General features: G+C 40.5%; 1 protein-coding gene across 1 annotated transcript; it reads right to left on the minus strand.

Annotated features, from left to right (window-relative positions):
* Window positions 1-260: 260 nt before the first annotated feature.
* On the minus strand, window positions 261-18967 carry LOC128967745 (MARVEL domain-containing protein 3-like). Its single transcript, XM_054381952.1, has 4 exons — window positions 18811-18967; window positions 17697-17811; window positions 13891-14060; window positions 261-955 (listed from the first exon to the last, which is right to left on the minus strand). The coding sequence occupies exons 1-4, from the start codon at window positions 18965-18967 to the stop codon at window positions 261-263; spliced, it is 1137 nt and encodes a 378-aa protein (XP_054237927.1).
* Between the last annotated feature and the right edge of the window lie 1485 nt (window positions 18968-20452).

Consider the following 20452-nt stretch of genomic DNA (forward strand, 5'->3'; position numbering starts at 1 on the left):
TTGGATTTTCTCTGTACAGGATGAAAACATTACAAATGCATTTCATATCCTGGAGTCCAGCTTGAGCAAGAAAACCTTGCTAAAATACCTGATCAATGTCAATTTAATTACATCAGGCAATAGCAGTATTGTTACATCTGGTGATTTGGTAACACACTTCAGCACCTTATAGGACAATACATTGTGGACCGGTCGCTTGTTTAGCATGTGACACCCAGTGTCTGGTACTCCAGCTCTCTGGCACAGTATCTGAGCTAACTTCACACTAATGTGGCAAGAGCCTGGATGTTGTGAGAGCTTGCAATGGTTCTGTGGGCGGCATGTTGGTTTCTGACACTTCTGTCTCTAAGGCTGCACTGAGCCTTAGCTATGTGGCTGTGGAAGGCCCGGACTGTTCGGATAGCAAGGATGCAGACCACAAAGCTGGCAAAGTACAAACAGGCAGCAGCGACACCAAAAAGGCCGACAGCTGCATCCCCACCCTGGACCACACAGTTCATTGAAGTATAACCACGTCGTGCATACAGTCTCTCGCGCCTCTTGCAGACTTCTGTGGAGTTCACCTGGCTGACAAAATGTAGATAGAGGCCGACTGCTATGATGTATGAAGTGCCAGCCAGCAGGTTGAAGGCACATTCACCTGCCAACAGCCCCATCCTCAGCTGTTGGATGGGTTTTGCCCCCACAACAAGGAAGACAAGGGTAAGTACTGCTGCTGCTAAGCTGAAGGAGACTCCACCATACACACAAGGAGCTCTCATCTGGGTGAACTGCATGTCTAGCTCCCTCACCTCCTGGAGCTCTGTGCCCTCAAAGGGGCTGTAGGCTGAATTCAGATTAAAGGATCCGATGCCAAAACCACCAAAGGATGTGAAGCCTGCAACAGAGGCTTGGGCAGCAGCCACACAAATCAGCACGAGGATGTTAACTGTGATTTCCACAAACTTCAAAATGCCTGTAAGGAGCCAAAAGATGGGAATAGGTGTAAAAATCTTGTGCAAACTGAGGGTGACAGAAGTACACCAGAAGCACAGACAGAGGACACGATTACTGAGGTAGTCGTCTTGGCTTAGAGCTACGGAAGAGCTCTGCTTTAATAAAAAGCAAGAGCTCTTATGGGTCTATTTCAGAGGTTGGGCAAGTAACTTCAAAAAAATTTGTCAGTGTGCTTGATAAATGGATCTTCATGTGGGGGAAGAAATCCATAAAAATTTTACTGTGCTTGTGTTATTGCCAAGTTAAGCACACAGGGACTGCCTTTTGGCCTGTAACTACTTGGCATAAACACATTGAGCAAGAAATTTCCAGTATGAACAAAATCCTGAGGAGAAAAGTGTCAAAAACCTAGAAGGTTCTAATGGCTTAAAATTGTGCAAGTTCTTTGGGTTCTTTAAAGCTTGTTTACTGTTTCTACTTACACTTTTTTTTGGGTCTAAGCTTTTATTAATTTAAACTTATTTGCTAACTAGATGGAAAGTCCTTCCAAGATAAAAATTTCTTCATGAATCTGAAGTAGTTCTTGATTGCACCAAAAACAGGAAAAGGGAATGAAGGAGGCAAAAAAACCCTTATATGCAGAGGTAAATTAATTTGATACTGAGTCATGAGGTCTCTTCCACACTACCACCTTCAGAAGAAACCTTTATGACTCCTGAGCTGTCTTGTCTTTTTCTTATGTTATGCTACCGTTAAAGGTAACCAAGGATTTTTAAGGGGGTATGGGGAAGGAAGTGGATAAATTACTTCTTTTTGTTCTGCCAGGAAGGTGCAGCGTCTGTTGGATAAATCTGATTATTCTATGACAGCTCACTAGGGGTCAGACTAAGATTAGTAAACATGATGGATGTTGCACCATAGCATAGCTAGAGTTGCCTATTCTGGAAATTAAACCCCTAGTGTATCATGCATGTTGCTCTTTGAGTTCTTAAATTAATTACAGAATGGTGAATCTTATTATTTCATGCAGTCTGACAGCCAAGAACATAAGAAGCCCAATGCTGTGGTCCTATATTTATCTTTAAAGTAGGGCAGATTCTGAAGTTTGCATACAGATTTGGATTTGATGCTGCTACCATTGATCATTGCGGCGTTTTCCTCTTGAGCAATGGCTCAGATGCTCTCAAAGCTGTACAGGCTCAAAAATAATGGGCTGAAGCAGCACATAGGGTAATTAGACAAATTCCTCTTGTGTTGCCAGATGTTTCTAATCAAAGGAAGCCAGTGACAGCCGCTATTGAAGGATTATTGGTTATTCACATTCTGTCCCTTTTTTTCCTTCACAGGCTGAGGTAATTAGCATCTTCCTGATGCTGCTTGCTTTTCATGGGAAGCTGGTTGCAATAGTTTGACAAGGATCTTTGGCCACTTCAGAAGTTCTCTGCTTTCCCTTGTACCCAGATTGGTCTTAGTTCTGCTAACCCAGCTGTAGGTAGGTACCAAGCCCATTCAGATCATGGCCTTGCAAACAGAAGTACAAAGAGAAGCACTGATAATGGTGGTAACACCTGGGAATAAAATATCTGATGCTCAGCACATTTGATTTTGTGTGTATATATATATGTATACACAAGTGCATTCACATACAGATTTCACATTCTACAAAGAATTAAGTAGAGCAGGCAGAGTAGACAGAGTGCTGTTTTTGAGGAGGAAATAAGTGTGGAGTTCTGTGTATGTGTTCTTCAGAAGCGATGTTGATTTCTGCATGACAGTGTGCCTTTTCTTTGACACTTCCTCACAACCCTTTCTGTGAAGCAAAGCAATAACCACGCTGGTTACCAAATCTGTTCAGGAGGCTTCACGTATTTCAAAGGAAATATTTGTGAAGTTAAATGTAAAGAGAAATTTAAATCTTGGTCCATGAGACAGGATCTGGAACTCCTTGTACCAAATTCAAACTGCAGCCAAAAGACTCCACGTTTTTAATGGGCACAGAGTCATTACTTTACCAGGACTGTTCAAAATATTGTGAAAGAATAATAGCTGTACAGGACATTCGTTGGAACTGGATCAGATATTTTTGTCTGCTCAGCTGAGTTGTACAATATGCCTTCCAAAAACAAGCAGTCAACTGAGGTCCTCAGGGCCCTTACTGTTTGACACAGAAGGCCACCTCCCTTTTTAAGGGCTGACTACTGATTTCATAGATGCTCCATCAGGAAGCAGTTCTTACCAAGTCTACAGGGAGGAAAGCCTGTTTGATTAAAGGAAACATAAATTTTAAATGTTCGGGAACTTAGAAGTTGGGAACTTAGAAGCTGGGAATTCATGGCCAGTCAGTCTTCTATCATAGAATTTCCTTTTTCTCTGTGAGTGGTGAGGCACTCTTATCTGTTGAGCATCACCTTTTCCTGTACATTAGTTTGCTGTGCTTCCAAAAAAGGCAATTTTCAGCTGTTGTATTCAGCACCTGCTGCTAACCTCCCCACATTTATAATAATCCCAATCCTCAATGACACTGCTACAAATCTATGTATTCACATAAATTCTGTATGCAATGCCTTAACTTTTAATTGGTAGTACCACACTAGAGCTGGCAAAATGTGTCTGCTCATGGAATGACAAATATGATCAGTGTAGGTTTACTGTATTTAACTGCAGCAGAAGATGCCTTAAAATGAGAGCCTTGGAAAAAATATCATTAGGGTGTTCAGGTTAGACAGGTTTTGTATGTACTTGAACAGTTTTCACATATGCCTGCTATAGAATTGATTAGAGTAACTAAACAATGGAGAAACATTCATTAGCAGTTACTCTACCAGTTATATATATCACACAGTTTAACTTAAAAAAAAAATTAAAAGTGCAATAACAAAAGCCTCCTGTATTAAAGAAAAGCCTAAAATGATAAGCAGTATGTAGAACCAGTTAAGAATTACAAGTCTACAGTGACAGCCAGAGGGTTTTTTGAAAATAGCATGCAGTTTGTGGAAATCTTTAAGGCTTTGCACATTCATTAGGGCTTTGATGGAAATATTAAGCCTATAGGATGTTCAGATCTTGATCCAGACACCCCAAAAGTCTCATGCAACCTTGATCTGCAATAGTTAAAGGTGATACCCAATCCTACTATACTAGTACAAACAGGATGGACAGACATGAGAAAATAAGGAATAAAAGGGGAGGTAAGTTTTCAATCTTAGCTCTGTCAAGGTGTGCTAGCACACACATACTGACCTGCACATAGCAGTATATTGCTGGATGAAAAGACTGAGTAAAAGCCATACTTCTGAGTCTCTGCTGCCATTCCTGCTTTCACAGGCCAATTAGCTCTGGCATCTTAAGAGTTATAGCTGCAGAAACTAGACTGCCAAAAGGTCTTCCTATGGGAAAGTTACTTATCTCTACAACTATTCCCTAATCCCATGCAACAATGAACACATTGCAAGACTTGAGTGTAAAAGGACAAAAGGTCTGAGTATCTCAGAATTCCAGTGGTTTGGTGGTGTTTTGTTTTGCTTTGCTTGGTTTTGTTGTTTCTTTTTTTCCCTTTGAAGTTCAAAATCTTCATCTGTCTAAAATTTTACTGATTTGTATTAAAATTAGCACAGTGAACAGTTCACCTGGTCAATTAACCCACTCCATACTGAACAAGTAACAAGACTCACTTCTATTTCCTTTTCCATGCTTCTTTCTAGCACCTTGTTTCAGTACTGAAGGTGAGGAGAATGGCTGCAATCTAAAAGCCAGTGGATATTGCTGGAGCTTTCTAGAGAATTATTTCATTCATTCCATAAAATCTAAATCTGCAATAGATAGTAACTTCAAAGTATCATATTTATTAACTTTGAATTCAGGTACATGCTGGGCTATTGTCAAAGTATTAACCCAGTGATCAATAGTTTTCACACAAATAATGAGCTCAGCAAAGCAGCCAGGCAGGCTGTTAAGAATACAGATCCACAGGCCACTGACCTTACTCTAATGACTTCTATCCTTGGCTGGGCAGTCACCACTTTTCTCCCCTGTCCAGTAATAACTCTGGTCTAGCATTAGGCCCTTCCAAGAGCTGTTTTAATACATTAAAATAGCAGGGGGAAAAAAAAAAACTAACCCTTTTCTTGTGTGCTGCTGTTTTTTCCTGCAACTTTAGCAACCTGAAGTGACTCATAGTGTATCTGATGAACAATCATGTTGGCATGAGTTTAGCTGGGGAAAAATAACACAGGATCATAGGAAAAATAGAAACTCTTTTTCAGGTGATTGTGAGCTGTTAAATCTGCATGCTCTGCCTCATGAAACTACACTGCAGCTAAATGTGTGGTACCTAGAAACTCAACTGTGTGCTCAAGTCTCCTATCAGAAGCTGTGAAGAGGCATCTTCATCCCAGAATTGTGGCAGGATCACCGTACGTGTACCTATGTGTGTACATAAAACGAAACAGGCAGTTCATGTTTGTTCCTGTGTTTCTGCAGCTGACAAGACTCAAACTGTAGGACAGTCACTTCTGACTCTGCTGAACCTACCCTAAGAGAGGACAGCCATCAGAGTGTCTCACTCTACTGCATCTTAGCACAGTAGTCACTTTTTTCACTTCTGCAAGCAACACATGGACTCTTTCCTTGACTCTTCTGGGATCATTCCCTCCCCTTGAGTTAACGTCCCTGTGTACTTCTGAGGTATTTTATGTTCATCATTCTCCACTCTGGCTTGCTTTCTGCCTTTGCAGGCCACATACTGATGGGACCAGCAGTACGCATCTGGCAGCCCAGGGTATGTCTAGCTGCCCCTTTCAGACACCTGGACCCAGCAGCAGGGCAGCAGCACTAGGATTTGCCCAGGTCAGTGGTGCCTGTGTCATATCCTGTTAGGGGTTACTCCAGGAGAAGGGAGGAGAGGAGTGAGAGGCTACAACACATGCATTAAAAAAATCATTCTCCCAACCATTCTCACTAAAAGTTGGGGTAGCTTTCTGCTTTTCAGAGTTTTGTTTTGGTTTTGTTCCCCCCTCAAAGGAGCGGACAAGTATTGTGACCATATATATAGTGACTTACAAAAGCAGTAATCAGTCCTGAAAAGGATCTCAAACTCTGGAATTCTCTTGCTAGGGCAGGTCTCCCATTCCTCGGAATGAAGGCACAGCTCAACGTGCAGCTTTGGTTACCTCTGCTAAACTGAGTTGATGGCAGGAGGAATAGATAGAGGAAGGTGGAGAAAATGTCAAAGGAAAGAGGGGGTTTGTTCTGCTTTTGGAAGGGGACAAAAATGTAACGAGTGAGGAGGAACAGTGAAGAGCTGAACAAGGGAAATATAACGGAGACAACAGTCACAACATTAAAATATTAGATCCAGATGCAAAGTATTAACACACCTTGCTATCAGTATTAATTCCTTTGTGTATGCCAGTACACAGCAAGAACTTAGTGAAACCATTCAGCCAACTTCACTGATGCAGGATCAGGCAATACATAACTTTGTCATAAACAAACAAATCCCTCCTAATCCTCCCACTGGTTTTGTAGGTTTCTGTGTTCTTCAGTCAGTGGTGGGATTTAGCTTTCACTGAATTATGCTAAATGGCATGTACATGCCAAACACATTTATAGTAACATAAGAACTCTTTCTTAATGGAAATTGATGGGAAAATAGTTAAAAACTGGGAAATTGAATTATTTGTGTGCTTTAGAAAGAAACATTATTATTATCTTTAATAAGTTGCCCCTCTTTACTCAAAATAGTCACTCAATGAGGAAATCTCAAAGGAAATCTCCTATTTTATACTGTCTCATCCTCTAAATAGTGCTGTTCAATTTTCACAGGAAAGGGTGGACCTTATTTGTAGAACTACTGCATCAGCCTCTATCCCCATCGTTTCCCACCACTGTTTCACACGAAGACTTACTTGCCATCAACACAATTTTGGTACAACTCATCCTCTGCCTGGGAACAACAACTTTGATTTATGTGTTCCCAGTAGTTCTTTAAAGCATAATTTCTAGCATGTTTCTGATTTCTCTCCTGTTAACCAAGCATTAGTCACCCTTCACGATCTTGGAAAGGATGGAAAGCAAAAGGTCTTGCATTAAATTGTAGCACTTGGCAATACTGATTTAAATGCAACAGCTGTAGAAGGCTGTATGTGTATTTGTAACACTGGTTGGTCTCTACAGGGTCATCTCACATTCTGTGTTTCAGGAAATGGCCTTTTTTGCCTAAGGTACCCATAGTTCTTTCAAATAGTAAATAAGTACTTTGTAACAAAAGAAACTTGCAGGAGTTTTTGAAAAAAAAAAAAAAAAAGAGTTCAGAAACCAATGAAAAACCCTTGTTCTTTATGCCAACTTTCCACAGCCACTCCCTCCACTTGAACTGAAACTGAGCCACCTTTAGAAAGTACAAAGATTGGAGTGTTATTGCTCTTTAAGTAATCATAGTCTGGCTGAAGGCAGGCCAGGTTGGAGGCTTCTGTGAACCTGAGCTCATCTGGTTCACTTTACCAGTTGTAGGTTGCCACACTTGGTGAGCAACATGCCTGACTGGGCGGATTTTCCTTCTTTACATGAGCTAAGATCTTCTGCTCAAGAAGTGGAGCTACATTCAATAAATACTCTGCTCTGTCAAGTAACTTTGAGAGCCACCTTCTAAAAGACAAGAGTTTTTCTTGCTTCCCAGAATTTGGGTCAGAGGTGGGGAAGATAAACCTAGTGGTCTTCCAATAAAGATGGTGCAAGTCCTGTTCTATGCTGGTAGAAAACACTTAACCAAGATTTCTCAGTCGGGAGGCGCAGACTAGAGTCTAACACATACCTAACAGCTAACATCAACTTTGCTAGTTCCCCTGCCAACTTTAGTGAGTCTTAGCAGCTGTAGTTCTCCCTTCTCTAAAAATAATAGTGTTCATGTTAGCACAGGGCCAAGTGGGGCATGAAAAAAACCTTGATAGAAAGATTTGGGCAGAGTGAAGTCCCATATTTTGGCAGGGTAATGGTTTGCTAACGGTAGCATTTAGCATCTGCAGCTAGTGTAGTTCCCCTGTATGTTTTTATAGAACTAACTGCCCGTGTCTATTTATATTGCACAGCAAACATGACTTACCTTCAAGTGAAATACTTTAACTGCAGAACACAGAGATTATCTTCAGCTTTTCCACTATACTTTGTTTACTGTGCAATTTTAATGATGCATTTTGAATAACTGGTATTATTTTAATCTGTACAGCTCCATCCAATTCTCACAACTAATATCCTCTGTCTTCACAATTACAGCATTAAAAAACTTGATGACAAATTCAGTTAGTTAGTCATCCTGTTTAAAATACACTTTGTAACAGCTAGGGGTGGGAAGTAATGACACTATAGGGGACCTTAGTGCTCTTTTCATACAGGAGAAATATGTTGAAATTAACTGCCACAGGAACAATGTCTGACAGATTTGAGGACAATTTAAAAGAGCCAAGTATGGCAGACTGTAGGGGCAAAATGCGAAGAAGGTGACTAAAAAACACAGTAATTTCTAATCCTATTGGATGCCTCCACAGAAACGTAAGTATCCTTCTGACCACTTCTGAAAAGATCTAATGCACACTACTGAACGCACTTGTCGAATGCTTGTTTTTTATCTACAACGTTATCTGCAGTATGTGCATTTAATGATCCTTCAGTGGTTTTGAATATACAGAAATGAAGCCACAGGATGTATTTTACTTCAGCCCACTAGACCACTAGTCTTCCCCAATATTTCCACAGCACTAGAAAGGTTATAAGTGCTCAGTAAATACTTCTCCCCTTCTGTTCCTAAATCCAACTCCAAGCATCAGGAGTGTATCAGGACATAACAGAGCCACACAGCAGCAGAATAATGATTATGAACAATGAAATAAATCAAACTGAGTGTCTACTGGTGTGAACCCTATGTTTAGGGTGACTTTTCATCTCAGTATTTTTTTTCTGGTCTATGAGGTTTTGCCAGCATGTATAGCTACAGGGAAAAAAATGAACTGTTCTGTAAAAACAAAAGCTTATAACTGTTTACATTTGAATTAATGCTGGCTTGTTAAGGCATGAACATATCCTGGAGAAAGTCATTCTTACTCCCTAATTCTATTTCCTCCTCCAAACAAATTCAGTTTGTTATTTCTTCCTGGCTATGCTTGAAATTTGAGAATTTTCTTGTTAGTAACCATAATGCTGTCTTTTTCTGAGAGGAAATTGGTCTGAAGGTTTTAACAATTATGGTTGTTAAAATGTAGGCTAAATGCATGATTGTTTGGAACAGCCTACAACATGCTTAAGAAATCTGATGCTATTCATAGTGCAAAGCTGTATTCATGGCAGCAAAGAACAGAGATTCAGTTATACTTGTTTCCCCACAGACTGTTTTCTAACCTTTTCAGTGTTGTCTCTATTAAATGCCAAGTGGGTTGAAGAATTAAAAAAAAAAAAAAAGTTATTAGCTCAGAAATTGTGACCAGTACAGTACAGTTCTCTACAAGGCAAAAGTGTAGTAACTTCTTAAGTCATGCACTGACCAAAGATAGGAGAAACTTAGTTTACCTTCCATGTTTATGCAAAACTAAAGGAAATATTTTTATGGCATTGCTCTACCTATTTCATACCAATATGCATAATAAAATGAGAAGTTTTCTAGGTCAAGTGACCAAACATTTATGACCAATTTAAGATCTGCTATTCAGTCTTCACTCAGATTTTGCTCTCTTAAGGTGAAAGAAGCAGCATTTCAGCCAGCCTTGAACAGTTCTCTCAATTGCACTGGTAACCAAAAGCACTGAGTGGTTATATTTTCAAAGGGCCCAAAAGGCAAGTGTGATTTCAAACTTCACATTTCTACAGCAAAGAGAGAACTAAGAAATTTTACCGGTGTTGCTAAAAGCAAGCTGAATGTTTTGTTCTGAAAGAAGTTCTGCTCTAATTATACCCTGGCCAAAAGTTCTTGTCTCTTTCAACATGTGCTTTAAATGGCATGCATTATTGGGCAGAAGTTGTAAGAATTTTTTGTTCACAAGCAGTAGTTACTTAGTTGATAAAAGGTCTGTCTTTATCAAGAACCGTTTATTTCTAATTCCCATATAATTATGTAGAGCATCTAGCCAGCTTGACACCAGTCTATAGGCAGTTCCTTAAGTTTCCCTCACTCCTACAGAAATGCAAGGTGGCAGACTTGTGTGTTTCTGTTCCCTCTTGAATCTAATATGCAGATCCACAAGAGTAACGTCCCAATGGAAAAAAAAAAACAAACAACCAAACATAGAGAAACGAGACATAAAGATAGTGTAACAGGGAAGAGTCAAAAGTTCATTAGAAGGAAGTCACCTGAAAGAAGCAGCAGATTACGAAGAAAGGCAGTCCAAGTGGTAGTGCTCTTAAATAAGTTCCTGTAAGATTAAAAGATTCTCTCACAGGTTAGCAGGAATAGTTACATGAAAATAAAGAGTAGGAGGAAACAAATAGTTTTCAAACGGTTAAGACAGAAATCTCTGGATTTTGCCTGCCTGACACTATTTGTGCCTATGTTAACAGTCCATTGGGAGTGGAGTCAGAGCTGAAGACCTAGGGGCTACATAATAGGCATTTTGTGGGGAGAAGTACTTCATTTTAGCTCAAGTTTGGGACAAGGGACCATAGTTAGATGTCACCCTTGGACTTAGTTGTAACTGAAGGAAATATAGTTTGTGCATCCTGAGATTGCTCTGCAACAGGGCCCAAAGAGCTCTAGTGAGGACTCCAAGCAAATTCAGCCCAAAAATACACACCAAAATAATATGGTAGATGCACAAAGTAATGACTTGAAAAGATTGAAAAGTGAAATGGTGAAATCTGTTTTCATAATCACTATTCTTTAGTCTTTAGAGGAAGCAATAGGAATATAGTGACAGAAAGAAAGGGAAGAGTTCACTCTACAACCATAAATCTCATGGAGAAATGAAATACTGCCTCTTCAAGTGGCACAAAACCTGTAGAACTTTGATAATGTGGAGGCCAAACATTCAAAAGGGGATTCAGAAAAGATTTAAATAAATTTGATACATCTGTAAAGGAATATTAAATGTAACAGAAGTGAATGCAGTTTTCCAGTTCAGAAAATTCCACTAGTCTGAAGTTAGCAGAGTATCCACAGAATTGTCAGGGTTGGAAGGGACCTCACGGACCATCCAGTTCCAATGCCCCTGCCATGGGCAGGGACACTTTCCACTAGATCAGGTTGCCCAGAGCCACATCCAGCCTAGCATTAAAGACTTCTAGGGATAAGGCTTCCACCACCTCTTTGGGCAACCTGTTCCAGTGTCTCACCAGGCTTATGGTGAAGAACTTCTTCCTAATGCGTAATCTAAATCTCCCCTCCTCTAGCTTGGATCCATTCCCCCTAGTCCTATCGCTACCTGACACCTTAAAAAGTCCCTCAGCAGCTTTCTCATAGGCCTCCTTCAGATACCAGAAGGCCACAATAACATCTCCTCTGAGCCTTCTCTTCTCCAAACTGAGGACAGCTCACTCTGTACTGGCCCGAACTCTTTTGGCCCTCACAAATCTGCACTCTGGTACATCGTTTGAAAAGATGTGTAATTAGGTGCCTTGTGTGTTCCAGTACTACTGCGCATGTGATCCTACCTGAATAGCTTTGAAATAGATATTGCTCATAAAACACTTTAACGTTCTTGCTCCCTTCTGTTGTCAAGATGAAAAGATTAAAAGGAGCAGAATGTTTTGAAGTTTCTTAGATAGTATCAAATGTCTCCACTGGCTAAAGGGATCAGTATTAATTGTTTCTTCCATTGTATCTAGATTTGGTTTATTTTCTTAACATGGTTGGGCAGCAAGGAATAGCAAAGATAGGAGAATGTCCTTTTTCTGCTGTTGCCTGCAGCTAAGGTATTTGAAGGATCCCTGCTAAAATAACTGCCTATTTCTGAAACTGAGCTTTAGTGTTTTGGGATATTGTTGGCAAAAAGCATGGCTGAAGAGGGAAGTATCTGGGTGGAGCAAATCCTTTTCAGAGCTCTGGTTGTTTAGAATTCCCCTCCAGTTTGCCAAACCAGTCAACATGCACAAAGAACATATTTCCTGGGCAAAATTAAAAACCAACAACAACCCCACAGTGAAAGCAGAATGATGTATGATCAGAAACTAAAGTCCAAATTTCAGTTGCTGCTTTGGAAAAGACTGTGCTACATCACTTATTTCCCAGCCCTGTTTGATACTAGTTTACTTCAGAATTATGATAATAGGGAAGGGGGATTTTACCAGAGTGCTGATAAATCATTGGTGAAGGAAAGTGATGGTTAACAAATGTTTAAAGGAAGTTATAACATGTGAGTTGGAGCTCACATGTACTGACATCTAGTAAACAATTCATGTAGCTTTTAATTTATAACATTTACTGTGACTGCAGGGAATTAAGAATTCTGCATAACAGTTCTAGGAAATTCTAAATCTTTTCAAATCAAACTGGGGAGTAGCACTGTCAATCTTATCACTCTTCAATATACTTTCATTTAAAAAAAATTAAACTGCTAATAAAAGTGTTTATTATCTACATGATTTATTTTTCCCCTTCCACTGCAAACTCAGACATTAAATTTTTGGAAAATACTGAGCAATACCTGGGGGACGGGTGGGAGTGAAATCATCATCATCAACTGATGCGTCCAAAACTAGACCATTATGAGAATATTAATGATGTTTAATGCACTGAAAGAAGTTAACATGAGGGTGAAAAACCCCAGCAAGTCACACTAAACTGTTAAGTCTAAACAACCAGTGAAACTGAAAACTAAAAATAACTCATCACTTTATTTTTCCAAATTTGTGATAAAGCATGAAATTTTCTAGAGCTTCTAAGACAAGTTAAAATAATTTACTGCTGTTGAAGAAGAGACCACTGATACAATTTTATCAGGGATAAAACATCAGTATGGCTTTACATTATTAAATTATACTCTACCAACTGCTGGACTTAAACCTCAAGATGGAAAACCAACTCTGTACAAATACACAGCACGTTTGTAAGAAAAAATAGTTCATCTCACTCTTAAAATTGTTCATAGACTCACGTACAGAGAAATATTAAGACGAAATTGTGTGTTATTTAACTTTCCCTCATGGAGTAAGAAAATAATCTAACATTATGTGTTTTAATTTACATCTAACACCTAAACTTTTCATGAGTTTCTCTACTGGCAGACACTGAAAAACTGTTTATAGACTCCAGCCAAAGACTTGGTACTCAGCTGCAAGTTTTAACTCAAGACTACAGTGGGCCTTTCCTATGAATAAGGTGAGAATTTGCATTGTCCTGAAAAAGGGAAAGCTTTAAAAGAGTAATGGATGTTTTAGCTTTTTTGTTTGTTTACAGGAATAAGTTTACTAAGTGTTAAGGCTGATTTTCTCCCACAATAATGCTAACTTCTCTGCTTCGGGTAGCTACTTTCTAGATAAGCAAAAATCAAGTTATTTCTCAAGAGCTGCTTTATAGGACTCTTGTCCACAAAATAGTTGTCTCTTGCAGTGTTGCTTTATAAAGATATATCAGTGATGACTGGATTAAATCCACAGTTGATAAAAAAAACTGAGAAGATTGTATCATAAATAAACAAACTGGTGTCAAAGCTTCAACATTTATCTTTAAATTGCCTACAGATGCAAATATCTATTCCTAAATCTTAAAGGTTAATCCTTGCTGGACAACCTGAGTGATTACCTACTGTGATGCTCTGGATGCATATTCCAGAGGTGTCTTTTCAAGTCTTGCCTTTAGGTGCCTAAAATGTGCTAGTAGTCTGTAGTCACTAAATTGAACTCCCCCAGTTTATGGTTTGAATTTTTTAAAATATTCTTCTATCTTTATTTTGTTGTGCTTCTAAACACAGAAACCAAAACTAAGACAAGTCCTTCGAATGAGAAGGGTAAATGGCAGGTGGTAATAATCTCACATACCTCTTGTTGTGCATACCTTTGAACACTTCATTGAGAAAGTTTCCTTAGGAGGATAACACTCTGGTGGTGGGCCAAAATACTCTCCTGCTGCTCCTGAGGTTTTAGAGTAAGCATCTGAACAAACAGTAGCAGTCCTGGAGTGCTGGCCAGGTTGGATGTCTTCTGTTGATCTACAATGGTTTAAACAACGAATGTGTATTTATTAGGTCATGCTCTCTTTCCTGAACATTAGAACATGAGAAAGTGAAGATGCTCCTATTAGTGGAACCAGCTCATCTGCTTCATAGCTATCTCACTTTTTTTTTTCTTGCATGTTTTGAAAGCAAATATTCCAAATACTTGCATAAATCCATGTTCATAAGGATATTTGCATTTTGATTATTCTTATTTTGGAAAACTGTACTCATGATTGAAGTGTGTAAAGTAGCACAACTATGTCACGGGCAAGCATTTTATCATGTTTGTACTTCAAATTACCATGCCTCACAAAGATGCCTTTTAAAAAAAATAAAGATTTTAAAAATGGGGGTTGGAGGGAAACCCTATTTAATTTTTTTTGAGGTCACTGATGATATTTAAAAAGGAATCCAAAATTGATCCCCCCAAAATAAATCAATTTCTCTCTCTCCAATTAGACTGTTCCTTTGTATACTTCAGAGTGGATAGTCCACTTTGCTGCAATGACATACAGCTCCACATCTGAAGCCTGACGATTTTTAAGGTTGGTGAGATTTAGACTATCCTATTGGAAAAGTGCTATTTGCCTTTTTTAAATTTGAGCTAACGCTCAGGTTAAATGAAACATGAGTTGTAAATTGTTGTGTCTGGTCTAATTTAAATGTTCTCCCTCATCTGAAGAATCAGGGTATGCCTTTTTCAAGGTACAGCTACAAGATTTTGTTATTAAATCATGTAATTTCAAGTCTCATTCAGCATTACTATTTTCAAAGGTCTTCTTCCTATTATTTTTTATCTTGAATTTCTTATTCAGCATTTTCAACTACAGTTTTGTTTCCTGCACTTCACTAAGGTTTACTTTAATCCACTTCCAGATTCAACTTACAAATATTATCTCATTCATCTACATTAAATCATGCTCTTTGTCATTTTCATTTTAAGATATTTAATAATAAGTCCAATGTGAACATCTCTGCATGTAGCTGCCAACAGCTCTATTTGGCCAAAACATTTCTGATTTTTCTGACCTTTGTCCTGTGTCTTGTGCAACCACCAAAGCATCCTGCGCAGCTGTGTCACATAAATTAAATAAACTGTGTGATTTATAAGACTTCCAGTTAACATGAAAGCAATCCCTTTGATACTTCTGATGCAGCTGCTTCTCTCTATTGTATCCTGCTACTTGCCAGAAAACAAGACAACACAACAAAAAATTACCAAAAACCTCCTAATGTTCAGCAACAAGAATATAATTAGGAAATGATATTTTTTTGTTTTAGAAGCATGTTTTAGGTGTTTTGGGTTTTTTTTTTTCCTCACAATGGCCACCTTTGCTCCTGTTTTTCTTCAAGATGTTCCACTTCTGGCCAGTGCAACTTCTCCTCAGTAATGAGATCATTATAGGAGTTTCAGACAGAAATGCATTTGGAACACGGTCTGGCTAGAAAGCTTTGCTCATAAGGAGCAAAAGCACCTGGCACCCAAATTAAAGCCTCCACCACACGCTTCCCATCTAATTCATTATAGTATCTGGAGGTCTTTTGGTCAATCAGCCTTACAAAAGCAGCTGGTTTTGTTGTGAGAGTTAAGCAGGAAATGCTGTTTTGCTGAGCCAAACTCCAATGCAACAAGTGATGGAAATGTATTTAGATTGATTGTAGTGAGGGCTGGTGCCCCCAGATTCTCAGCCTGACTCTTAAGAAATACCACCATGGCTATTACAGATTTGTAGCTACCATGTCCCTTTCTCTAATCCCTGGTGGGTACAAAGGTGTCCACTAATTTTCAGACTATGTGTTGAGTAATTTAAAACTAGCAGCAAAATCAGGATGTCCAAAGAAGTGCTTTAAGAAGTGGTGTTTTAATTTATAGCTATCCTTGCACAAATTGCTTATGTTATGCTATATATGAAAAATCCACATCAACATCCTAACACCTTTTTCTTTTTTTTTTTTTACCTCCCCACAGTGCAGTTAATACATTCTTGGCATTAGCTGCTCTCATTTCTAATATGTTCAAGGTAATTTAACTATATCCCCTCCTGATTACAGATTTTGCTAAGGACAGTAATTCTGTCCTGAGGATGATTCTTAGGCTGACCTTTGTTCCCATTTATCTCATATTCTTCATGATTTAAGTGAGACAGAGGAAGAATTTATTAGCTATTTTCAAAATACAGTAGGATTAACACCATCCAAATGTTTTATACTTAGCCATAAGTACTCCTCCTAGTCCATGCAGTACTCTTCACTGATGCTTTTATTCTCATTCTGGTTTTCTTGCTAAATGCATAATATCAGGGAGTATTTCAGTATGACAGATTTTCAATAATATTAATTATATTTATCTCCTCTCCTTCCTTGCCTCCATTCTTAAATTGCCCTACAATCATGCCCCCAGAGACTAACTGGGAATGATGAATACCTTACTGCCAATTTGACAGTGGTCTTTAGAATTACAGATGTCTCTCCCACAATGCAGTCATTTCAAGGAAAGCCCTTAAAGAAAAACATCCTATGCTCACTTATGACATACTATCGGCTATCCAGGCTGGAAGAGCAGTGTAGTATCCCAAGAAAGTATTTGTCACTTCAAACCTATTAGTTGTTCTGCTTTTTGCGTGGATAGGGCCTGACCCACTATCAAGTGACACAAAACAGCCTTAAGGTGTTTAAACAAGTACTTATATACTAACTGTGATTACTGAAATGAATTTTGGTTTAGATTAATATGAATTTGTTCACAGATGAACTGGAGCAGCTGGAGAGTTCAGTAAGTTCATCCACATTCTGGTCTCCATCACGTAGCATTCTCATTTAAGCAAGGCATATTTGGTAAGCCATGTCTTGCTGTCACCTACTGAGCAGTTTCTTCAGTAACTGTACTAAAACAAATGGTCATGCTTCACCCACTTGCAACCCAGCTTAGAATCAGAGAATCATTTAGGTTGGAAAAGACCTTTAAGATCTTCAAGTCCAATCATAAACTCTGCACAGCCAAGCAGTCCACCACTAAACTACGTCACTAAGCACCGTACCTACACATCTTTTGAGTGGATGATGACTCAACCACTTCCCTGGGCAGCCTGTTCCAGGGTTTGACAACCCTTTCAGGAAACAATTTTTTCCATAATGTCCAATCTAAACCTCCCCTGGCACTACTTGAGGCCATTTCCGCTAGGCCTATCACTTGTTCCTTGGAAGAGTAACACCTCTCTACAACTTCTTTTCAGGTAGAGAGCAGTAAGGTCTCCCCCTCAGCTTCCTTATTTCCAGACAGAACAACTCCTATTGCCTCAGCTGCTCCTTGGAAGACTTGTTCCCTAGACCATTCACTAGCTTCACTGCCCTTCTTTGGACAACTTGATCCAGTTAACCCCAGGAAAGTCACATCTCTGCCTGTGCTGCACAGCCTATCTTTCTGCTCGTTCTCAAACTCAATATAAGGAAAAAGGTTAATTTTCTACATGTAAAGTAGCTCCCTGATTCTAAATGTGATGTGCTTCTGCTTCATGATTTCAAGGCTGAGTAAATGCTTTACTATTGTAATATGAAGGTATTTAAAGGCAGACAAAGATGACATACACTACAGACCTGCTGTGAGGTTTCTCTAAGGTGGTAAAGACATACCTTCCGTTGTATGGGTAAAGCTTTCTCACTCTTCTGTCTTCCTTGTATCCGTGGTTCTCATGGTGCCTGTTCTGCTTTTCCTGGTATCGTCTCCCGGCATGAGACATCTTGTTTTCTTACCTGTATTCTGTCGTTCTAAAATAATTTCCTGAGCCAGAGAAATACAACTGCTTCATTTTATAGCCCTACTTAAAGTTACTCATTGACCAGCACTCGCATTCATTTCATACTGATTCAAAACTTGGTAGACTTCCTTAAAAACAGAAGGAAGTAAAACCCTTTAAGGTATGAGTAAAGTAACTTCATTAAAGGAGGAAGTTTTTCCTTGCATTTTTCTGTTCGTTGAGGAACTGGAATGTTTCTATATTCAATAATTATTGCACTTAGTTTATTTACTGGGTCTGCTCTGAATTTCCTGCCTTTTGCTGCACAGACAAGATGTGGTGTCCACTCAGAACATGAATTTTGGCTTCTCTGATGTTGTCTCTTACACAAAACATTAACCCCAGCAAACGCCAGTGCATTCCATGAGAATGCATACAACTGCCACACACAGCAGGCAAACCTGAGTGCATAGGTCACAGCAAAGGTCACCAGCTTTGTCCTGGAAGTTTCCAAGAGGAGGGTAACCATGGCTGTAAACAGATGCAGCACCAAATGTCACCTGAGATCTGGATAAACGTTAGGAATGGGCAAAGCTGGGCCGGGCCAAAAAATAAGTTGGTGAGAAGATACATTTTTGATAATTTATCAGATATTACAGGGATGTTATTTTCTGAAAGTGTCTTTACACTTTTGAGTGCAGTACATTTAAGCTCAAACCTGTAAAATACAGATATGTAGAGTTTAAACATCTAAGCAATCTTTATTTTCATTTGGCTTCATCACAGCTCTTCAGCATTACTGCAGAAACGCCTGCAGTTGATTAATTTTGACTGATCGAGCTGAGGACTTGCTTAATGACTTCCATCTCCTTTATTTGTTCTTGGCTAACAAGGAGTCAGTGTCTTCCTCTGCGGGAGCTGAGGTCCTCTGCTCTGGGCAAAAGCTATTTAGCGAGAAGCAAGCCCTGCACTTTTTCCCCATGGGCGGCTTTTGGTGTCGGTCCAATCACCTCCGCCACAAGCCTTCACCCACCGGGAGCGACCCTGCCAGTGGGGACCCGGCCTGAGGCCCCAGAGCTGAAGCCGCGGGCGCTGCCCCGTGGCCAACGCACACCCTGCACCTCCCCACGTCCCGCTGGGAAGGGAGCTGCGCCCTTCGCTATCCATCCGCCGGCCAGCAATAGCCCCGTGTCTCCCTCGCTGCCTCGGCACCCAGGAGGCGAGAGTCAGCGGCACCCACCCCTGCCGCCCCTCACCTGAGCCCGCCTAGCAGAAGCTCCCAGGAGCAGCCGGGCCGAGTCCGCCCTTCCTTCGTCTCCCTCTCTCCCTTCCTGCCCGCCCACCTCCGTCCTGCCTCCCTCCTACGGCGGGCCAGCCCCTGGCGCAGGTGCTGCCATCCACACCGGATCTGGGCGCTGGCGGGGCGTCCTCTCCTTCCTGGGGACGAGCGCTGTGGGATGACGGAGGGGCAACTGCTTCCCGGCCGCTCTGCCTGTCACCTGGGCTGCTGTTTACTGGATGAAATAAGGTCCCTGGTCACCATAGTGTTGAGGAAGAATATGGTAAGCAGGGCCCTGAGAAGATACAAAACTTGAAGGTTAATACAGTTAAAGTTCAAGGGTCCCACCAGTTGTCTGGGTTTGTTTTGGTTATGTTCTGTTTTTAAAAAGTCGACTTAATTGGCTCGCGTTGCACCGGGCGGGAAGATCTGCTTCAGGATGTACAAAGGATAGGGGCGAAAGAAAATGGGGGGAACTCGTCACCAGGAACAAGTGGATGGGAACAGGCTGTCTTATGCTAGGCATTGAAAAGGGAGGTAAGCAACCAAAGTCTCCACTGGTGTAAGGCCATATTTTAGCTGAGTGACCATTTGAATATGTATACTCTCATTTCTTGGTGCCCTTCTGTGGTGGATCTCCACGGGCTTTGTCTTCTGCAATGTTTCTCTTACAAAGGATGCAGTGTCCCCTCAGGATGCTTTCTGCTGGGGATATACCTATTTACCTATTTTTGTAGAGAACCTGGGGCAGACCGATGCACTGGTATTGCAGTGGGGGAGCTCACCTGACTGGAATGTGGTCACGGATGGCTATGTCCTTTTTAAGAAAGACAGGTCATCAAAGTGAGGTGGTGGAGTTGCTCTTTACATGAGGGAGCAACCAGAGTGTATCGGACTCTGTCCAGGGGTGGATGTTGAGAGTTTGTGGGTGCAAGTTAAGGGGCAGGCTAGCATAGCTGATACTGTTGTGGGTGTTTATTACAGACCACCTGTTTAGGACAAGGAAGTTGATGAGGCCTTCTACAGGCAGCTGACAGCAGCCTCGCAATCACAGGCCCTGGTTCTCATGGGGGGATTTTAGCTACCCAGGTATTTGCTGGAAGGCCTACCCAGCCAGTCAGCCAGCCACAGCCCAGGAGGTTCCTCCAGTGCTTTGATAATATCTTGATGCAAATGGTGGGTGAGCCAACTAGGAGAGGAGCACTATTGGACCTGATACTCACTAACAAGGGGGTTGCGGTTGAAGCGGTGAAGGTTGAGGGTAGTCTTGGCTGTAGTGATCTTGAGACGGTGGAGTTCAGGATCTTGTGTGGTAGGAACAGAACACCAAGCAGGATCACAACCTTGGACTTCAGCAGGGCCAACTTTGGCCT

The sequence above is a fragment of the Indicator indicator genome, chromosome 6, assembly GCF_027791375.1.
Source record: "Indicator indicator isolate 239-I01 chromosome 6, UM_Iind_1.1, whole genome shotgun sequence".
In the NCBI taxonomy this organism is placed as follows: domain Eukaryota; kingdom Metazoa; phylum Chordata; class Aves; order Piciformes; family Indicatoridae; genus Indicator; species Indicator indicator.